Genomic DNA, 16732 nt, shown 5'->3' with positions numbered 1-16732 from the left:
GTGACAAAGCAATAATGGGTTATCTGTACAAATCAATAATGAGTGAGCATTTCAGCTGTGAAAATTTCTTAATTGGTGCACAATTAGGAACTTGCGCAAGGACCTTCATGCAGAAGCTCAAACTCCATCTTGCTGCATTTCATCGCAGCCATGAAGCACAGATTCAAGCTTCGTGTGCTTTGCGTTCTCACAATTTTCAGCCAGTACATTTGCTTCCCATCTTTTGAACATTCTCTGGGGATTTTGCACTCGCATGTTTTTGATACTAAAAAGAAAAGACAATGTTGAATTATTTCAATAGAATACAAATCAAAGATGCTTTGATTCTGAAATAACACATTACAAAAGGATTCGGATTGATCAGATCTGTACCTGAGCATGTCTCCCACTCGTAACAGGTGTCTGAACCACAGGGCTCCTGCACCGAGCTCTGCTCAGATACGTTGGCCCTGAATTTGGCCCAGTCCAGACTACCTGCGTCAGTTTTGCACAGTCCATTATTCATAAAGTATAATCTGTCTCCATGACAACGGTCAGCACGAAAAGCACAGAGGGATATCATAATGGCAGTCTCCTTGTCAGCATCAAAGACACACAGATCTGCTCTGTAATTTCTGCAGGATACACAAATACATGGTCAACATACTTAATGGTCAAGTTTCCCAATAGACCACAGCGCAAGTAAATAATTGTATACAAAACCTGAAACTATTGACAAAATTAATCCGGGACACATTCATACCTGCATCTCTCTTTGGACATGCAGATGCATTTAGTCCCATCATGCATCTCTCCAAGTTTACAACTGCTGTCTGGTACAAAGGGTTTATCTGCAGAAAAATATGTGTTATTAATTTAACCATGTTTGCGTCAAAGGAGCTAAATATGTGAATGTAAATGAATGTCACATACTCAAGGATGTTTTGTGAATGGTATGAAATATTATACAAAAGCACATTTATTCTGTGAAAGTACCAATCTTGCAGTGTATGTCTTGTGGGATACTTGGCTCCCAAACAAGACTCTTCCCACACGTGTAATATTGACGCCCTGAAGGACTCATGCCACTCTCTATGCAGGCCAGCATGATGTCACTTCCTACTTGAAACTCCATTTTGTCTGGGTATATCGTCATGCCATCAGGCACAGTGGGTTTGGCGCAAACCTTTTCTGGAATGACAGGAAAACATATGGAGTGAAAACTGTCAGGGACAGCATGAGCTTTCAGATCATAAATTGCATTGTTTTGATATTATATCAGCATTACTATTGTTTACTAATGCACCGTCCCTTTGGTTTCTCCCAAGTGCCATCTTGCAAACATTGAATGAGCTGGTATCCATCCAGTTCAAAACCAGTGAAGCAAACAAACTCCTCGTGATCTCCATAATCATACTGGCGTTTGTTGATCTGGAATAAGAAGGTAAAATATAAAAGTTGGACATTAGCGGAAGCAGACAGGAAAACAATGTAAAAGTTTCAGTTCAGAGAAACAATATCATGCGTATCACGGTCACCCTCAGGTGGCTGTTGGCAGGTGGATGGGGTTTGGGACAGCCAGAAGCACCGGGGGGCAACTGGCTCTCACTGGACCCTTCAGTCTCAAAGTCATCATCATTAATGCACACATTTTGCCTGTGAAAGATGTGACGCATTCATTGCGCATTCATTGCGCTTCATCCATAACTTAAAATGCATTTAAATGCATACCTTTACAATACAATTGAGAACCAACTGAAGCTGCATGTACGCAGTAAACAGTTAAGTCAAATATTAATCATTAGTAATTAATGTCATCACTTACTCACCCTCAAATTGTTGCAAATTTGTATGAGTTTCTTTCTTCTGCAGAACACAAAAGGGAATTTTGGTAACCAAGCAGTTTTGTGGCTCACTGACTTCCATTTATGATCAAAAAATATAATGGAAGTCAATGGGAACCGAAACTGGTTACCAGCACTCTTCTAAATATCTTTTGTATTTTCCAGAAGAGAGGAAATCATACAGGTTTGTAATGACATGTGGGTGAGTAAATCATAGATTTTTTGTTGGACTATCCTTTTTTGAAAATATATATTATTAGAAATTTAACAACTAAACAATATGACAAAATTATGTCTGAGGATCAATAAACTAAAAAAAGCAGCCCATATAGACATATGCACAGCTGGCAAATAAGAGGTCTAAAGCGCAATCACATGGAGATAGAGAGTGTGAGTGTGATAGAGCAATAGTGAGCAGAATGAGATTGCATGGATTGTATGCAAATGACTAGCTGCAGGCACACACTCCCTAATTTAGAACAATACAAATTCATCAATATTAGAATGAAGGTAAGAACTAGTTTATATGCGTTCGCACATGTAGTTATGTGCAAATTGCAACTGCATGAATTTTTAGTGAATGAGTGACCCCAGTGACACCTCTGCTTGTAGTCTACAGACAAGACAGGACACTTACGTCTGGAAAATAGAGATGGTACATTCCTCCACCTGTTTCTCAGGGCCTTGGCAGGGTCTGCCGCCTCGCTGCGGTGCAGGGTTGTTACAGGTACGTGAGCGATGCTTCTTCAAGGTGGCGTCACAAGTACTCCAAGAGCTCCAGCAACTCCAGCGCCCATCAACTTCATCTGTGAGATGTGGACAGACTTTATTACTGGCACCTCATTTTATTATTATTATTTTTTAGCATTTTATTAATGCATTAATATTAATAAATTAATATTTTATATTCTGTTTTTTTTTTTACATATATTTATTATTCCATTTTATTTCAATTCTAGATACAGATATTCCTAGACATGCATGTGAACCTGCAGTGTAGTCCCGGGCTCGTTTCTCGCAGTTTGGTCCATAGGTCCCGGTCTGGCAAATACAAATGCACTCTGTTCCAGAAAGAGCAGGCCGAGCATTGTTTGGGCAGGGGGCACATTTGCAGGAATCAAATTCGGTCTGGTACTCTTCCAGCGCCCTATGAAGATGCCGTCTCTTTGTCAGAGCACAAGAGAAGCCACGCACCAAATTCACTAAAGGCAAAAGCTAGATAAGACATTGACAAGTGAATATTAATCTGATAGTGAATTATAGTACCTATTCATTTCATGTTCATTTGCAATTCTTTTGAATAAAAGGGTATTTTGTACCCCCAAATGTTTGACAGGTTTCTCTTCCTAACCTCAAATTCTATAACAGTTGGATTGTCTATTGTAGATTTGATCCAGTTTTGGTATGTAGTGCTGTTTGGCAATACACCCCTCCTCTCCCAGGCCAGGGCTGCTGTATATTCAGCTCTACCTCCTTGCACCGATGTGATACACTTCTCCGCTGCTTTCACAATTGACCCTGAAGTGGACAAGTGCATTTCAAACTGGGTTTACATAACTTAAAACACAAGCCTTATGTAAATTAAATAGTACATTTGTGCATCTATTACCTTCATATTTGGTTTTTAATTTAGTTTTCCCACATGTGGAACTATATGATATTCTGTTATATGATGATGGTGGAATCCTGCCTGAAGCAGCTATTCATTTCCCCTTCTGTCAGTCCTGGGAAATTTAAGGAGATACAACTGATTTGAGAGAACAGTTTCATTGCATTTTAGAAATGAGAGAAAGCTAATAAAGTCACATGAGCTCCACATGACCATGTTCTCTAATGTTGTGCCAAAACAGTTTCTTACAATTAGATGATAATGTCTGCTTACCGTAGGTTTTCAGTTCTTCTCGATCATATTGGAAAAGGAGGTCATACTTCCCCCCTAATGTGCCAGAGCTGAAATAATGTGTCCCAAACAGCTGGAAGATCTGTCTGTAAAGGGCATAGTTGTATTCCAGTGGCAGACTGTTCAGAAACTGAAGGAACTGATCTGATAAGTAGAGGTCAGAGGGTTTCGTTCTGAATGTTGATGTGGCAACAACCTGATGCACCCTGAAAAACTCAGAGTCCTGCACAAAAATGACAAAAAGAGACCTGAATAAAGGCCAAATAACAATAGAGCATCATATAGTTTGGCGTTTGAGATCTCTTGCCTTTTGTTGAGATGCTTTCACTGCCTGTTTGAAAAAATGACTTGATTCTTTGGCCAAGTTGACTTTTTGGGGTTTGATTGCTTGCTCTTGAATATCCTCAAGATTTTCTACCTGGAATGAAATCAAATCAAGTAAAATGTACAAATTCAATCATTAATCAATTTCATGTGTTTTTGTGTGACTGGTTTTAGGATCAAACAATAAATAGCTGCTCATCTGATTTGATATTTTAGAGATGCACTGATATTGAAATCCTGGTCAATACTGACTATACATCGATTTTATAGGCTTTTTATATTTCTCCCAATTTTAAATTTGGGAGAAATTCATTACAAAAACCTTTAATAATGTTATTTTTTAAATTATTTGAAAAGGAATAACTATACATCAGCATTATAAAATGATAATGTACAATATAAGAGATTCCTTTAGCAATCATCTAAAAATAACATTAATAAAGATTTTGGTACATCTTACACATTTAAACTGTCAGAAATCAAATATTGAATATTAGCTCATATATTTTAAACAAACAAATAAATAAGTATAGCCTACCTGTATGGTGCCAAAATATATGGCGTAATTTGGATATCTTTTTACTCCAGCTAACAAAGTATGACAAGTAAAGTACTACAAGCAGAAACAGACAGAAAGGCAGAAATTAGATTTTTCCCACCTTGATTTCATATCTCTCAATGTTGGCAGGGATTCTGTAGTAGTTTTTCCTGTGTCTTTGTGGAATGCATTCACCCCCCATGAATGAGTTGTCCAGAACAGCGCCTTCTCATCTGCTCTGCTGCAGCATCAAATCTAATTTTAAAAATAATCTTTATCAGTTTCAAGACAAGCACAATCTCAGATTTTCAAAATTGTTTTGCTGACAACATGACAATACCCTGAAAGTTTAACATGTCATGTATGCAGTCTAAGAAACCCAAATGATCTTTATCTGTAACTCACCCATAACCAATCAGGTCTGCTCCAGGAATGAAAGAAATTTCCTTTCACTTGCACACACGCTTTTTGTTTGCCCACAGTCTCTCTCGTCAGAGTTGTCCCCACAGTCGTTCTGCTTGATCAAATCTAATTTTAAAAATAATCTTTATCAGTTTCAAGACAAGCACAATCTCAGATTTTCAAAATTGTTTTGCTGACAACATGACAATACCCTGAAAGTTTAACATGTCATGTATGCAGTCTAAGAAACCCAAATGATCTTTATCTGTAACTCACCCATAACCAATCAGGTCTGCTCCAGGAATGAAAGCAAATATCCTTTCACTTGCACACACGCTTTTTGTTTGCCCACAGTCTCTCTCGTCAGAGTTGTCCCCACAGTCGTTCTGCTTGTTGCACTGCAGAGTAGCGTTTACACATCTTCCTAGCAAGTTGGTGGCAATAAAGCATGGTGGTGATCATGCACCTGTTTTCTAAAGCACAGCTTTATAAAGTGTACTTAGGCCTATTTGCTCAATTATAAAATCAATAGATTATATAGGTCTATTCTTAAACATAAGGTGCAAATATTCTGTGCTGTTGTGAAGAAGTCGATGAAGATAATTACCACTGTCACAGGTGAACTTGTCTTTACAGTTGACAGGCTCAATCCCACATTCCTTGGAGGGATGACAGGCTCTTTCCTCCATAAGAGATGGACTACACTCTTCCCCCCCCAAACTGAGCTGGCTTCAAAACAGACCTGGTTCTGAACTAAATCACACAAGATTCACACACTTACAAGGACAGTGTACTATATTTAAGCAATTTCACACTAGCAAGAATGTTGTCATTGCCGAATATTAGCACGATATTAGAACAAGGCTATATTCTGAAAAAAACTGCATAGTTGCAATCGTGATATTGCTTTTATGCAGCAGTTAACCCATTCACTGCAGAGGATCCATTGGTGGATGTAATACAAAATTTCTCAGATCTGTTGCAATGAAGAAACAAACTCTTCTACTTAGATGACCTGAGGGTGAGCTAGGTGTTTGTGCGATTAAATGAACACAGACTACATCAAAATTGGATGAAAACGCTTTACTGAACTAGCCAAACGGTAAACACCCCACCACAGGCAACAAAACATTCTTAAAGGGGAAGCATAACAAGCACTGTATCTTTAAGTGTATGCCGCCAGTGAGTAAATATTTAGCAAATTTTCATTTTTGGTTGAATATATCTTTAATGCACAGACTAACAGTCTGTCAGGAATGCAAAGATATGGACAAACAGTGAAGAGTCCCAACGCTATTGTGCTGCTTGCTATAACAGCATATATCTCATATCTCTTGAAACACTGGTAAGCCAATCAGATTTAATGACCCAAACTAACTTTTGTATAAATCTCTTAATTTTAATACCTGTGTGCTTTACTCACAGATTTTTTTGGCACACGGCGAGCACTCTGACCAGGATCCAAACTCAGTCAGCTGACAGTTTATGGTACAGGCCTCAACATTACACGCTCTAGTCTCATGTGTCTGACACAGATGGAAACAATTGTTTTTTTCCAGTGCTCATCATAGCGTACAGCCCTGTAACAACAAATGTACATATTACAATAATGGACTTTTCACATCAGATATATGTTAAATAAAGGTTACCTTGTACGTGTTTGTGTGCCAGAGCTACAGGTTTTGGTGCAATAGGACCACAAACTCCATGGGTAATGGTCACAAAAACATCCCATAATGGGGGTAAATGAAGCCAGGCTGCAGAGTAGGACAAGGGGAATGGTAGCACAATCCATAGAGAATAAGGCCTGTTGGAACTTGATAGCTTAAGGGAAAGTAGAAAGAAGTGGGTTATATGCAAGTATATGCATCAGTTTTAAAATATTGAGTAAAAGCACTCAAAAGTATGAAAAACTGGTAAACAAAGAAAGCTATGTACAAATAAGAAATACTGATTAAATATAAAATATTAATATCCATTGTGGTACTAAACATAAAAACTAAGCTGAAAAATAAAGATATTCATAAATTGAATTTGAATTAAATCATTTAAATAAATCAAGACCTTACCACAGACCGTTTCTTGAGAAGAGCTGCAGAAACCTAATAATACCTGAGCTTGATGAACAATACATAAATGTCATACGCCTCCGAAAGCATGTAAGCACACTATCATGTGTAATTTTAGTCTCTGTGTCCAAAATCAGCAAGACAGATGCACAATAAGCTGCTCTGAAATAGTAACTCTTATTCTGACCTGGATGAATTGTCTTCCAGCATTCTCTCGCAACAGAATTTGTCCATCCCCCTTAGCTGCCACTAAACCCCTGCAGCTGGAACTCTTCACTTTGACATTTGACTCCTGCTTTAGACCATGGGAATGTGGACAGGGAGTATGTGGATAACATGTTATTACAGAAGAAAGTTATTGCCTTTCTTCATGCCAAAATAGAGGTGTCTTTTGCACTTTATCTTATTTTTTTGGTCTTTATTTTAAACATGTATCAATTTCTTAAGATTTTTAAGGGTTACTTTTAAAGGCAAACAACTGAATACGAATTACTGTAGGCTACAATAAAACAAACAATTACAATAAAAAAACAACAACTTTATTATCATTATAAAATGACATATAGCTTATATGAGCTGTAACTATGCATACTTTATAGACACCCGACATGAAATCATGCTGCAAACTCTCATTTAACTGTGATATGCATTCACACAAACCTGATGTCTTGAATGGATAAATGAAAAATAAATCTTTAAAATCAATTATAATAAATACAATGTTTTATTTACAATTATATGTATTATATACATAGTGAATTTTATTGTTATATTTGTTTCAAGCTTAAAATTAAATAGCAATGGCTTTAGTGCCGAGCGCTCTTGTGCCCTTAAAATGACTAATATAATATTTACAACATTTCCCCTTTATGGAAGACTAAATTAAAAGCATTGCACAGTGACTAAATTTATATAGAAGAAAAAAACAAGAAGCAAGAAGATGAAATACAGCAATCCTATAACTAAACGTGCCCTTTCACTGACAACAAACTCTATGACTATGAAAATCAGAGACAGATGCCATTTTACTTCATTCTCTTGCTTTTTTGTACAATCATATGGTTTCACAGCACATGACAAAGAATGAACCTCTCTTGGAAACTAAAAATAGACAATTGATTTTGCTTAAAAACTCAATAGGCAGGGTTTTGAGTCAAGGGGATTCTGTCCTCCAACAAGGGATTATGTAGTTTTGACACAGTCCAAGGACAAGTTACATTAGCAAAACCGTTCCAGAGACACGAAGGAGACGAGTGAAGCGTAAATTGATCAATGATCAGAAAAGACGACTTGAGACTGAGAGTATTGAAAGTTCAGCCAGACACAAGGCAACAAAGCCCGGAGAATCGCCTCTTCCTCTGCCTCACCAGCGGATAAGGAGTCAGATTTAGCAGACTGCTGTCATCTACACACACGAAAGAGCAGCATTAAAAATAAACACATTTCTAGCTATATGATCATATTACTGGAAGGTATAAAAACTCTCTTATTATATCAGAAAAAATTCCTAAAAAAGTTTGAAATGCACCTTGATTTTTCAGTGGCAAAGGCATTGTCTCCCTGAGTTTGCTTAAAAGGTTTCTCATTTCTCGCATATCACTGGAAGAAATTGCACAACATAGAATGTCAATTGAGATTACAGCAAACGGGATTTATAGTACATAGTATAGTATTTGTGCTGCTAAAAGGGGTCATATGATGCGATTTCAATTTATCCTTTCTCTTTGGAGTGTTACAAGCTCTTGGTGCATAAAGAAGATCTGTAAAGTTGCAAAGACTAAAGTCTCAAATACAAAGCGATATACTTTATAAAAGTTAAGAGTCAACCACACCCTCCTAAAATGGCTCGTTCTAACACGCCCCCACATGTCTACATCACAATGTGGGAAGATTTGCATAACACCGCCCAAATGTTCACGCAAAGAAAGAAGGTGTAACTTTTATTCTCGCTGTTGCCGCCACCTCCATGTTGTGGAGTCACTGTGTGTTTCGTTGTGAAAGCGAAACTACTTTGTTTGGCCTTCCAAAAGAGGACACAACTAGAAACCAGTAGTTAAGTTGTATTTACAACACTGTTCCAGAACAGTTCAACCCAAATATTCAGATGTGTGCTGCGCATTTTATGGAGGATGAGGACTGTTTCCTGAACCAGTAGCCTAATGCGTCTGTGGCACAAAGGCTGTTTCTATAAAGTTGGGCAGTTCAAACTTTGCAAGGACAGTCTGGTGCTTCTGACTCACAGCCTGTAAGTAAGTTTTTTATATTTAAATAATTTGCCAATGATGATTAAAACGCGAGTTTTGAGCAGTGTAGAATAGGCTTGTTGTTTGTTGTTTCTCCGATCACAAATACAGACATGGTTTTATTTTACGCAGCGCGATACGCAACACGTAAAAAGACAGTATAAGTCATTATAATCCGTAATTATGTCCCCACTGGATGCATCCCTCACCGAAGTCTTGCCGATTTGAAAAATGTTGGCTGCGGATCTGGGGCGGTTCTTTCGCCCGTTCGGTGCAGAACACATGCATACGCATCCACGAATAAAACCACCTCACTGAGAAAATGTCTTTAATCCGTCTGTCCTCGATGAGAGGGGTGAGGTCGAGCCTTGGATGCGGAGTGTTTCGATGATTAGAGTGATGTGACGGAGCCGAGCGAGTGTCCGCGACGCTTCCTCTGCATCTCCCGCACCATCAGGCGAATCACCTTCACCCTGTCGAGGGCCAAGCGCCGCTGGAACGCCACAGCTGCGGGCTTCACGATCCCTGAAAAGACGGGTTCGTCGAAGAAACACAATTGCTTAGTGCGAGGAAAAATAAATATTCACGATTTTATTTGTAAGCGCCGTCTTAAACATACTGTATCTGCTTAATATATGTATTGTTAGTCAAACAAATGCTGTAAATCAAATATCTTTTTGAAACGGTTAAAAAAACTTTAAAGACAGTCATTAGAAAACATTATGTAGTCAGATTGTCACACAGAAACTTACTTACTGGGAACGTTAGTTATTGGTTAAAACCCCCCAAAAGAATGTTTCTAAAACGCTTGGAGTTGGTTTCAAAACGTTCTAGAACTGTTTGCTGGGTGTTCTCCCTTAGGATTAATTTGAACAAAAATACTTACCCAAACTGTATTTGGCATTCTAGGCTATTGCCAAAGCCAACTAATTAAATCTCATTCAAGGAGAATGAATTGACACAACAAATTTTTCTCAAACATTTTACTGTGTAAAAGAAGCCATTAAATCCACTGTACAACAGATTGTTTTTAGTGGGAGAAACCTGGGTTCTAGCATCAGACAAGCATCTAAACGCTCCATGTAATAGCAATTGAAAAAGAGGCAGCTTATTAAAGTGTACAGACGAACTAAGCATTATACCCTGAATTATTGCTTTTTCTCTTTTCTACTGCATTATAATACTGTTTACAGGTCAAATAGGCAGATGATATTTAGGTAATTGCTTAACGTGATATCTATGGATTGCACAAACCCTGTAAGACCTAAACCACAAACAAACACAAAAATGATTCCCACAGGAAGAAAAACACCTTAATATTTCATCATATTTGAAGCTACATTGAAATAAAAGTATGAGGCACTTGATGAGATGTCCACTGTCAACAACATTTTGTCCAGCAACAGCAAAGTGAGATTTAATCCTCCATACATCAGAGGAGGAGAAAGTAGCAGAGGCCACAAAAGATGATGAACGCCATCACCCAGTGCAGAGAGTAGATAGAGATGATCACAAAGTCAATGTCAAATGGCCAGCCCCACATGTCCCCCAGATCCAACGCATCCAGGCCAAATGCTCTGTGGGGAAATTGCCAGCGACTGGCAGGTCCTCCGTGTCTCTGAAATCCTGAAATGGCAAAGAATAAAATAAATGTGCAACTTGTAATTAAAACTTTGTAACACCTAGTGTCAAATGACATATGACAAACCCCAAAAGATGCGGAAATGCTTTGGACAGTTGGGCAGGGGCCATTTGGAATAGTTGGTCTTCTGAAAGGTTTCGTGTCTTGACCGATACCCTTTTGGGAAGCATGTCTTTGTAGTTTGATTGAGCTCTGAAACAAGCAGTTCATCAGGTGGTAACAAAGTTCTTCCAAATAATATGAGATGAAAAAAATGGAGTTTATCTGTTTGACTCACCTTCCTGAAAGAGCACATGGGATATGAGGGTCCTACAGAGGGGACACGGGGTATTGCTTGGCCTGTTCTTAGCCAGCGTTCTCAAACAGGGCTCACAGAACACATGACTGCAAGGATGGCACTTGTAAGGGCTGTAATATACGTCTAAACACACGGCACATGTGTATCCCTCCCTCTCTTCATCATCGCTGCCTGTTAGGTCCCATTTCATAGCCTGACAGATAGAAGCAACGCATAAAACATCAATGAAGAACTGATACATTATGTTTAAAATAAAAAAAGACAAGACATTCAGATCATTCTTCATATAAAAGTTGTGGCCTAGTGGTTGTCAAAACAAGAATGAAATTCTACAATAAAATGACACCTGCAGCAAGAGCCACATGCAGCTGTGAATGGCTTATTAAGATCCTCATTTATGCCTGTTCTGATCCACGTATCTATTATTGGTACTTTGCCAGAACTCTTTTCAGTACAATACAGCTCCTCACTTAATAGCTCACATCGATTTCTTGCTTATCTAACACCTCACACATTAAACAAACTAGAGCTGTGTAGCATTCAGAACTGAGGAAGCAAACAAGATGCAGAAGTGTAATTCAGATGGGGGGGGGGGCTTACAGGCCCATTCACCCCAAGGTCCACAACTATCATTTTTCTGTAGCTCAAACAGTAGAGGAGCTAGCAATGTCAAAGTCATGGGTTCAATTTCCAGCGAACGCATGAACTGATAAAATATATACACTGAATGCAATGTAAGTCACTTTGTATAAAATCATCTGTCAAATTCTTAAATGTAACAATATTTCAACATTTTTAATAACAATTCTAATTCTACAAGAATAGGGAAGTTCACACCACAGCTATATTGATGTTACAGAGGAATGATGTCATTGGAATCACTTTCAGAACATTTATTTTCCCTGATGAACTGATCAATGATAAAAATGTGGATATAACTGCATAACTGCAGCATTTATAATATACAGAATGTTATTCTTATAATAAACAGAATGTTATAATGCATTAGTATGGACGCTAAAGTAGTTATTGTTATATTTATTTACCCTTCTTGATGTGAATGGACCCTTGAAATTAAACTCATATAACATCTGTCAGTGTAATTTTTAATAATATATTTTTATATATTACCCATAACCATGTGTTATATATTTTATATATTCATTTTTGTTCATATTAAAGAAGGTTGCAAATAATTATGTAGTTGACATTATGTTTAGAATTGCAATCTCACAAACTTTAATGTTGATCATTACTTTTATAAAGTTATCCAAAAACAGAATACTGTTGGACACTGTTTAAAACAGGGGTGCCCAAACTCGGTCCTGGAGGGCCGGTGTCCTGCAGAGTTTAGCTCCAACCCTAATCAAACACACCTGAACCAGCTAATCAAGCTCTTACTATGCATACTAGAAACTTCCCGGCAGGTGTGTTGAGGCAAGCTGGAGCTAAACTCTCCAGGACACCGGCCCTCCAGGACCGAGTTTGGACAGCCCTGGTTTAAAACAATTGGAATACCGTTTTTAAATTTCTAAAGTTTGTGTTAAAATGTCTAATAATCTCAGAACAAAAATCCATATCAGGGAATAAATATCCATAATTATTCTAAATGATTTTTGTTTTGTCAGAAAACTAATTTTGGACTATTAAAGGCACAATATGTAATTTTCGCCGCTAGAGGGCGCGTATTCAAAATAAACAAAGAGGCAAAGGCGTAGTTAGATGATGCCGTGACTGAGTGTGGAATCATGGGAGTTGTCGTCTTCATCCCCACAGCTGATGCAATCCGATGGGACTCAGGCAGAAATCATGTTCATGGATGAGCTAATGATTTATTAATGTAGTAAAATTAAGCAGAGTGAGGCTGAAAGCCGTTGAAGCGAAATGAGGCCGCTGAACGAGCACGACACACGATCGAAAGCAGCAGAGCTTTTATTATGCCACAGTCGTCCACTTCCGCTCCGCAACATGGAGTTGCGTTGCAGTCTATGCAGGGTCTGAGAGCTCTCACATTTCATCAAAAATATCTTAATTTGTGTTCCGAAGATGAACGAAGGTCTTACGGGTTTGGAACGACACGAGGGTGAGTAATTAATGACAGAATTTTAATTTTTATGTGAACTATCCCTTTAAAACATCTCACCAGATCTTTTGCCTCCTGCTGTCTCTGAATCCAACGTTCCTTCTTCCTCTGCTTCCTTCTTAGGTTTTTCAGGCGGTTTTTCTCTCTCTTGGAAAGCTTTGGTTCTAGGTCGGGTGAGATGTTTCTTGATGGCTCTTCCATCCCTCTGAGTCTGACCTCCTCTGGATTCACAGCTCTGTCCAGAGAGGTTCTGCTCTGGGAAGCAGAATGCACTTGCCATTCCTCTAAGCTCTCCAGATAATCAGACAGCTGTGGTGGCAATTCATAAGGTAAAGAAACATCTGTGCCTCTCTCAACAATCTCAAGAATCTGTGGTTCTTCACTTGACTCAACCTCAAGTTCAGTTTCAGGAGAGGCTACATGGGCCACAGTACAGGAGAAGTTGAGGGCTGAGGAAGGAGATGAGGATGAGCTTATTGTCTGAGGGAGAGACTCCACCTCATTCTTCCTCCTCACAGGATGTTCTCTAGTCCTTCCTAGTCTTGTCAAAAGAACTGGAGGTTTTAAATCCTGATCAACACGACTCTTACTGAGATGCACAGCCGTATCATGTCCACAGGAGCATTTGAAGCAATTTACAAAATTAAAGCCTCCTAAGCGAGCTCCACAGTACTGACAGTTTAATTTCCCCACTGTCCAATTGGCCTGCAAGAAATGCACGTTTTATCAGAATAGATCACTTCCAGATGTCACCAGCCCAAATTGCATGAATTAAAAAAAATTAAGAAATGAAAACTCTGTACCTGATGAACACTTGCAAAAATCCAATCTGGCAAAGATTCAACATTCAAATGCCAAACACTGCATGTGGCTGCAGCCTCCCTTGATGTTACTACCTGTATTAATATAAAGCATTGTCACGTAAGAATATGTTACTGATGATTATCATTCCTTTTACATAAATTAAGATATTTAACCATTCCTAGTTTGTAATATACTGCATTTACCTTTTAAAGACATAGATTATTAGTTTTGGATCATAATTGACCCACCTTAAGGAAGCTTCTTGAGTCTCTTAGACATCTACGGCACTTTCTGCAGCGAAGGTTTATTGAAACTTCTAGAGTCCCTGATTGAGCTTCTTCTTCAGTCTGTTTGAAATGTGCATTAGAAAACCATATTTTATTCTTAGGTAGATTAGTACCACAAACGATATAATGCATGCATAAATAGTTGATTGTTCTTAAGTAGTGTCATTTGTCATCTGTGTATGTCTTCATAATCTGCCTCTCTTTTTTTGCACATTAGCAAACTTTATGCTTGAGCACAAAATAGGCCAGTACAATCTCTTGCCACAAACATCAAAATTAGTATAACACAACAACATTCGCTGTATTTCCTATTTAACCTCGCACTGAATTTCGCGTCCAGTTAGTACGCAGATTTAAACAGTTAAGTTTTCTTAATGACAAAAAATCTACAGTGATAGATCCTGTACTGGCCGGTGTTGTTCCAAACATTATTATGCAAATACTTCCGTATGTACCAAAAACATACTATACCACGAAAGAGGTAGCCATTTCCTTCGACGCGATTTCTGAAGAGCACCTCAAGTTGTTTGGCTAAAAGGCTAACAACAACAGACTGCTAGCTCTGTACTGCTCAGGGTACAGTTGCCTTCACTACAGAAGCCGCCGAAGGACAAAAAGTCTCGGAACAGGCGTAAATACTGTGAGTACACAATAATTTATTTGTTTCACTCATAAAGTAACTCATTCATTTATTCAATCAATCAAGATTTTCAAACCTGTGGTATATTTGTGGTGTAAATATATAATAAAGTCAGTAATGACAGTGTTTTTGACGATGAAATGCACTGGAGCGGCGATCTGTAACGCAGTAAAGATAGTTTGCGGTTTGATATTCAGATTTCTTTTGGCTATAAATACGCAGCGCGCTGTCATAGACATGCAATTAATACCGAATATCATTCTCCATGCTTTGTGAATTCAGGTGACGCTGTCCTTCGGGCCGAAATCTGTTTTTCTTTTCGTAGCGACTCTTAATTTTATAATGCCTATAGCTCCAAAAGTTGGACACTTAGAGGAATGAAACCGGTGTCATATTCACCAGCTTGATCTGTGAATTTTTTCACAGCAAATGCTCTTGTCCGTAAACCGCTTGGTAAGTCCGCTAGTAAGGAATGTGAAAAAAGGCGTTCTTCATGTTTAACGTCTATTACCAATAAACACGCAGACTGCTGGAATACAAAAACGTTGTTTTAGGTCGAGCTCGATTTGTGAAAACTTTCACAATCGCATTTTATTGTGTGGCAGTGTTTATCTCTGCTCTGCCCCCCGTTTTTTGTAGATTATAATAATGTCATTCGGTGCTGTTCCTGTGAATAACGGTTTCCAATTCATAAAGTAAATGAGCACATACACATATACAATTGTACACTTTGTTTGACAATAAAGTTTTGGTTGTTGTACCTTTCCTTGAGCTTCAATATTCTGATTTGCAAAAGTTTCACAGTGCAGTGTTGGTCAGTTAACCCTTGCCTAATTAATTTACATCACTATTTTGATTTGTGAAAAAGTTCACAGTGCAGTTTGGGTCAGCTGACCCTTCCCTGGGTCACTAACATCACTATTCTGATCTGTGAAAACTTTCACAGTTCACTACGGGTTAGCTGACCCTTCCCTGAGTCACTAACATCACTATTCTGATCTGTGAAAACTTTCACAGTTCACTACGGGTTAGCTGACCCTTCCCTGAGTCAGTAACATCACTATTCTGATCTGATGTCAAATTAGTCTTGCTGTTTTGCTTTTTTGTTAAAGCAGTGTTGCTGTTGTAAAGTTATACAGCTACAGTTGTGTTGCTGGGTTTTAAAGCAGGTTTGATATTTTATTTTCTTCCTTATCACTCTGTATTTACAGGATTTCACTGTCCACTCTGTTCAAATGTGGATGAATGACTACACATAGATGTGTGCACACACTGTCAGAGCTGTGTGAGATCACTACCATCCTGCTTTTGTGGGGGTGGGTAGGGGTGTTAAATAATAATTTTTCTGTTGTTGTTGTTTTTTCCCCCATAGGTTTTTAACATTCTAAAAGCTCTTTATTCCAAAGATACTACAAGCTAGTCAGTGTATTCAGTAGGTGTAATGTATTGTAAGTTGCTTCAGAGGTATTGCAAGTATTACATACAACAATAATAAAATGCATTGACATAAAAAAGACATTTACTTTTGGTACTTAAGTACTTTTAAAAGCAAGTACTTCTGTACTTTTACTTAAGTAAAAATCTGTCTTTACAACTTTTACTTGTAATGGAGTAATGTTTGACCAGCAGTATCTGTACTTTCACTCAAGTAATGGAGTTGTGTACTTTGTCCGCCTCTG

The 16732-nt window shown here is 38.2% G+C and overlaps 2 protein-coding genes and 1 pseudogene across 2 annotated transcripts; all 3 read right to left on the bottom strand.

Moving 5' to 3' along the window:
* Positions 1-28: 28 nt before the first annotated feature.
* LOC107591689 (complement component C6-like) lies at positions 29-7098 on the bottom strand (annotated as a pseudogene).
* Positions 7099-7829: 731 nt separating this feature from the next.
* LOC107591727 (regulator of G-protein signaling 7-binding protein B-like) lies at positions 7830-9810 on the bottom strand. Its single transcript, XM_016280961.1, has 3 exons — positions 9509-9810; positions 8585-8687; positions 7830-8461 (listed from the first exon to the last, which is right to left on the bottom strand). Exons 1-3 carry the CDS (start codon positions 9581-9583, stop codon positions 8370-8372), a joined length of 270 nt encoding a protein of 89 aa, XP_016136447.1. The 5' UTR covers positions 9584-9810; the 3' UTR covers positions 7830-8369.
* A 468-nt stretch (positions 9811-10278) lies between these two features.
* Positions 10279-15002, bottom strand: LOC107591692 (E3 ubiquitin-protein ligase RNF180-like). Its single transcript, XM_016280920.1, has 7 exons — positions 14885-15002; positions 14375-14473; positions 14126-14218; positions 13383-14027; positions 11219-11432; positions 11008-11133; positions 10279-10925 (listed from the first exon to the last, which is right to left on the bottom strand). Exons 1-7 carry the CDS (start codon positions 14900-14902, stop codon positions 10732-10734), a joined length of 1389 nt encoding a protein of 462 aa, XP_016136406.1. The 5' UTR covers positions 14903-15002; the 3' UTR covers positions 10279-10731.
* Positions 15003-16732: the final 1730 nt, after the last annotated feature.

The sequence above is a fragment of the Sinocyclocheilus grahami genome, unplaced genomic scaffold, assembly GCF_001515645.1.
Source record: "Sinocyclocheilus grahami isolate Dianchi unplaced genomic scaffold, SAMN03320097.WGS_v1.1 scaffold145.1, whole genome shotgun sequence".
Taxonomy (NCBI): Eukaryota; Metazoa; Chordata; class Actinopteri; order Cypriniformes; family Cyprinidae; genus Sinocyclocheilus; species Sinocyclocheilus grahami.
Note: the sequence above shows the minus strand (reverse complement) of the source record. Positions and strands in the feature narration are given on the sequence as shown.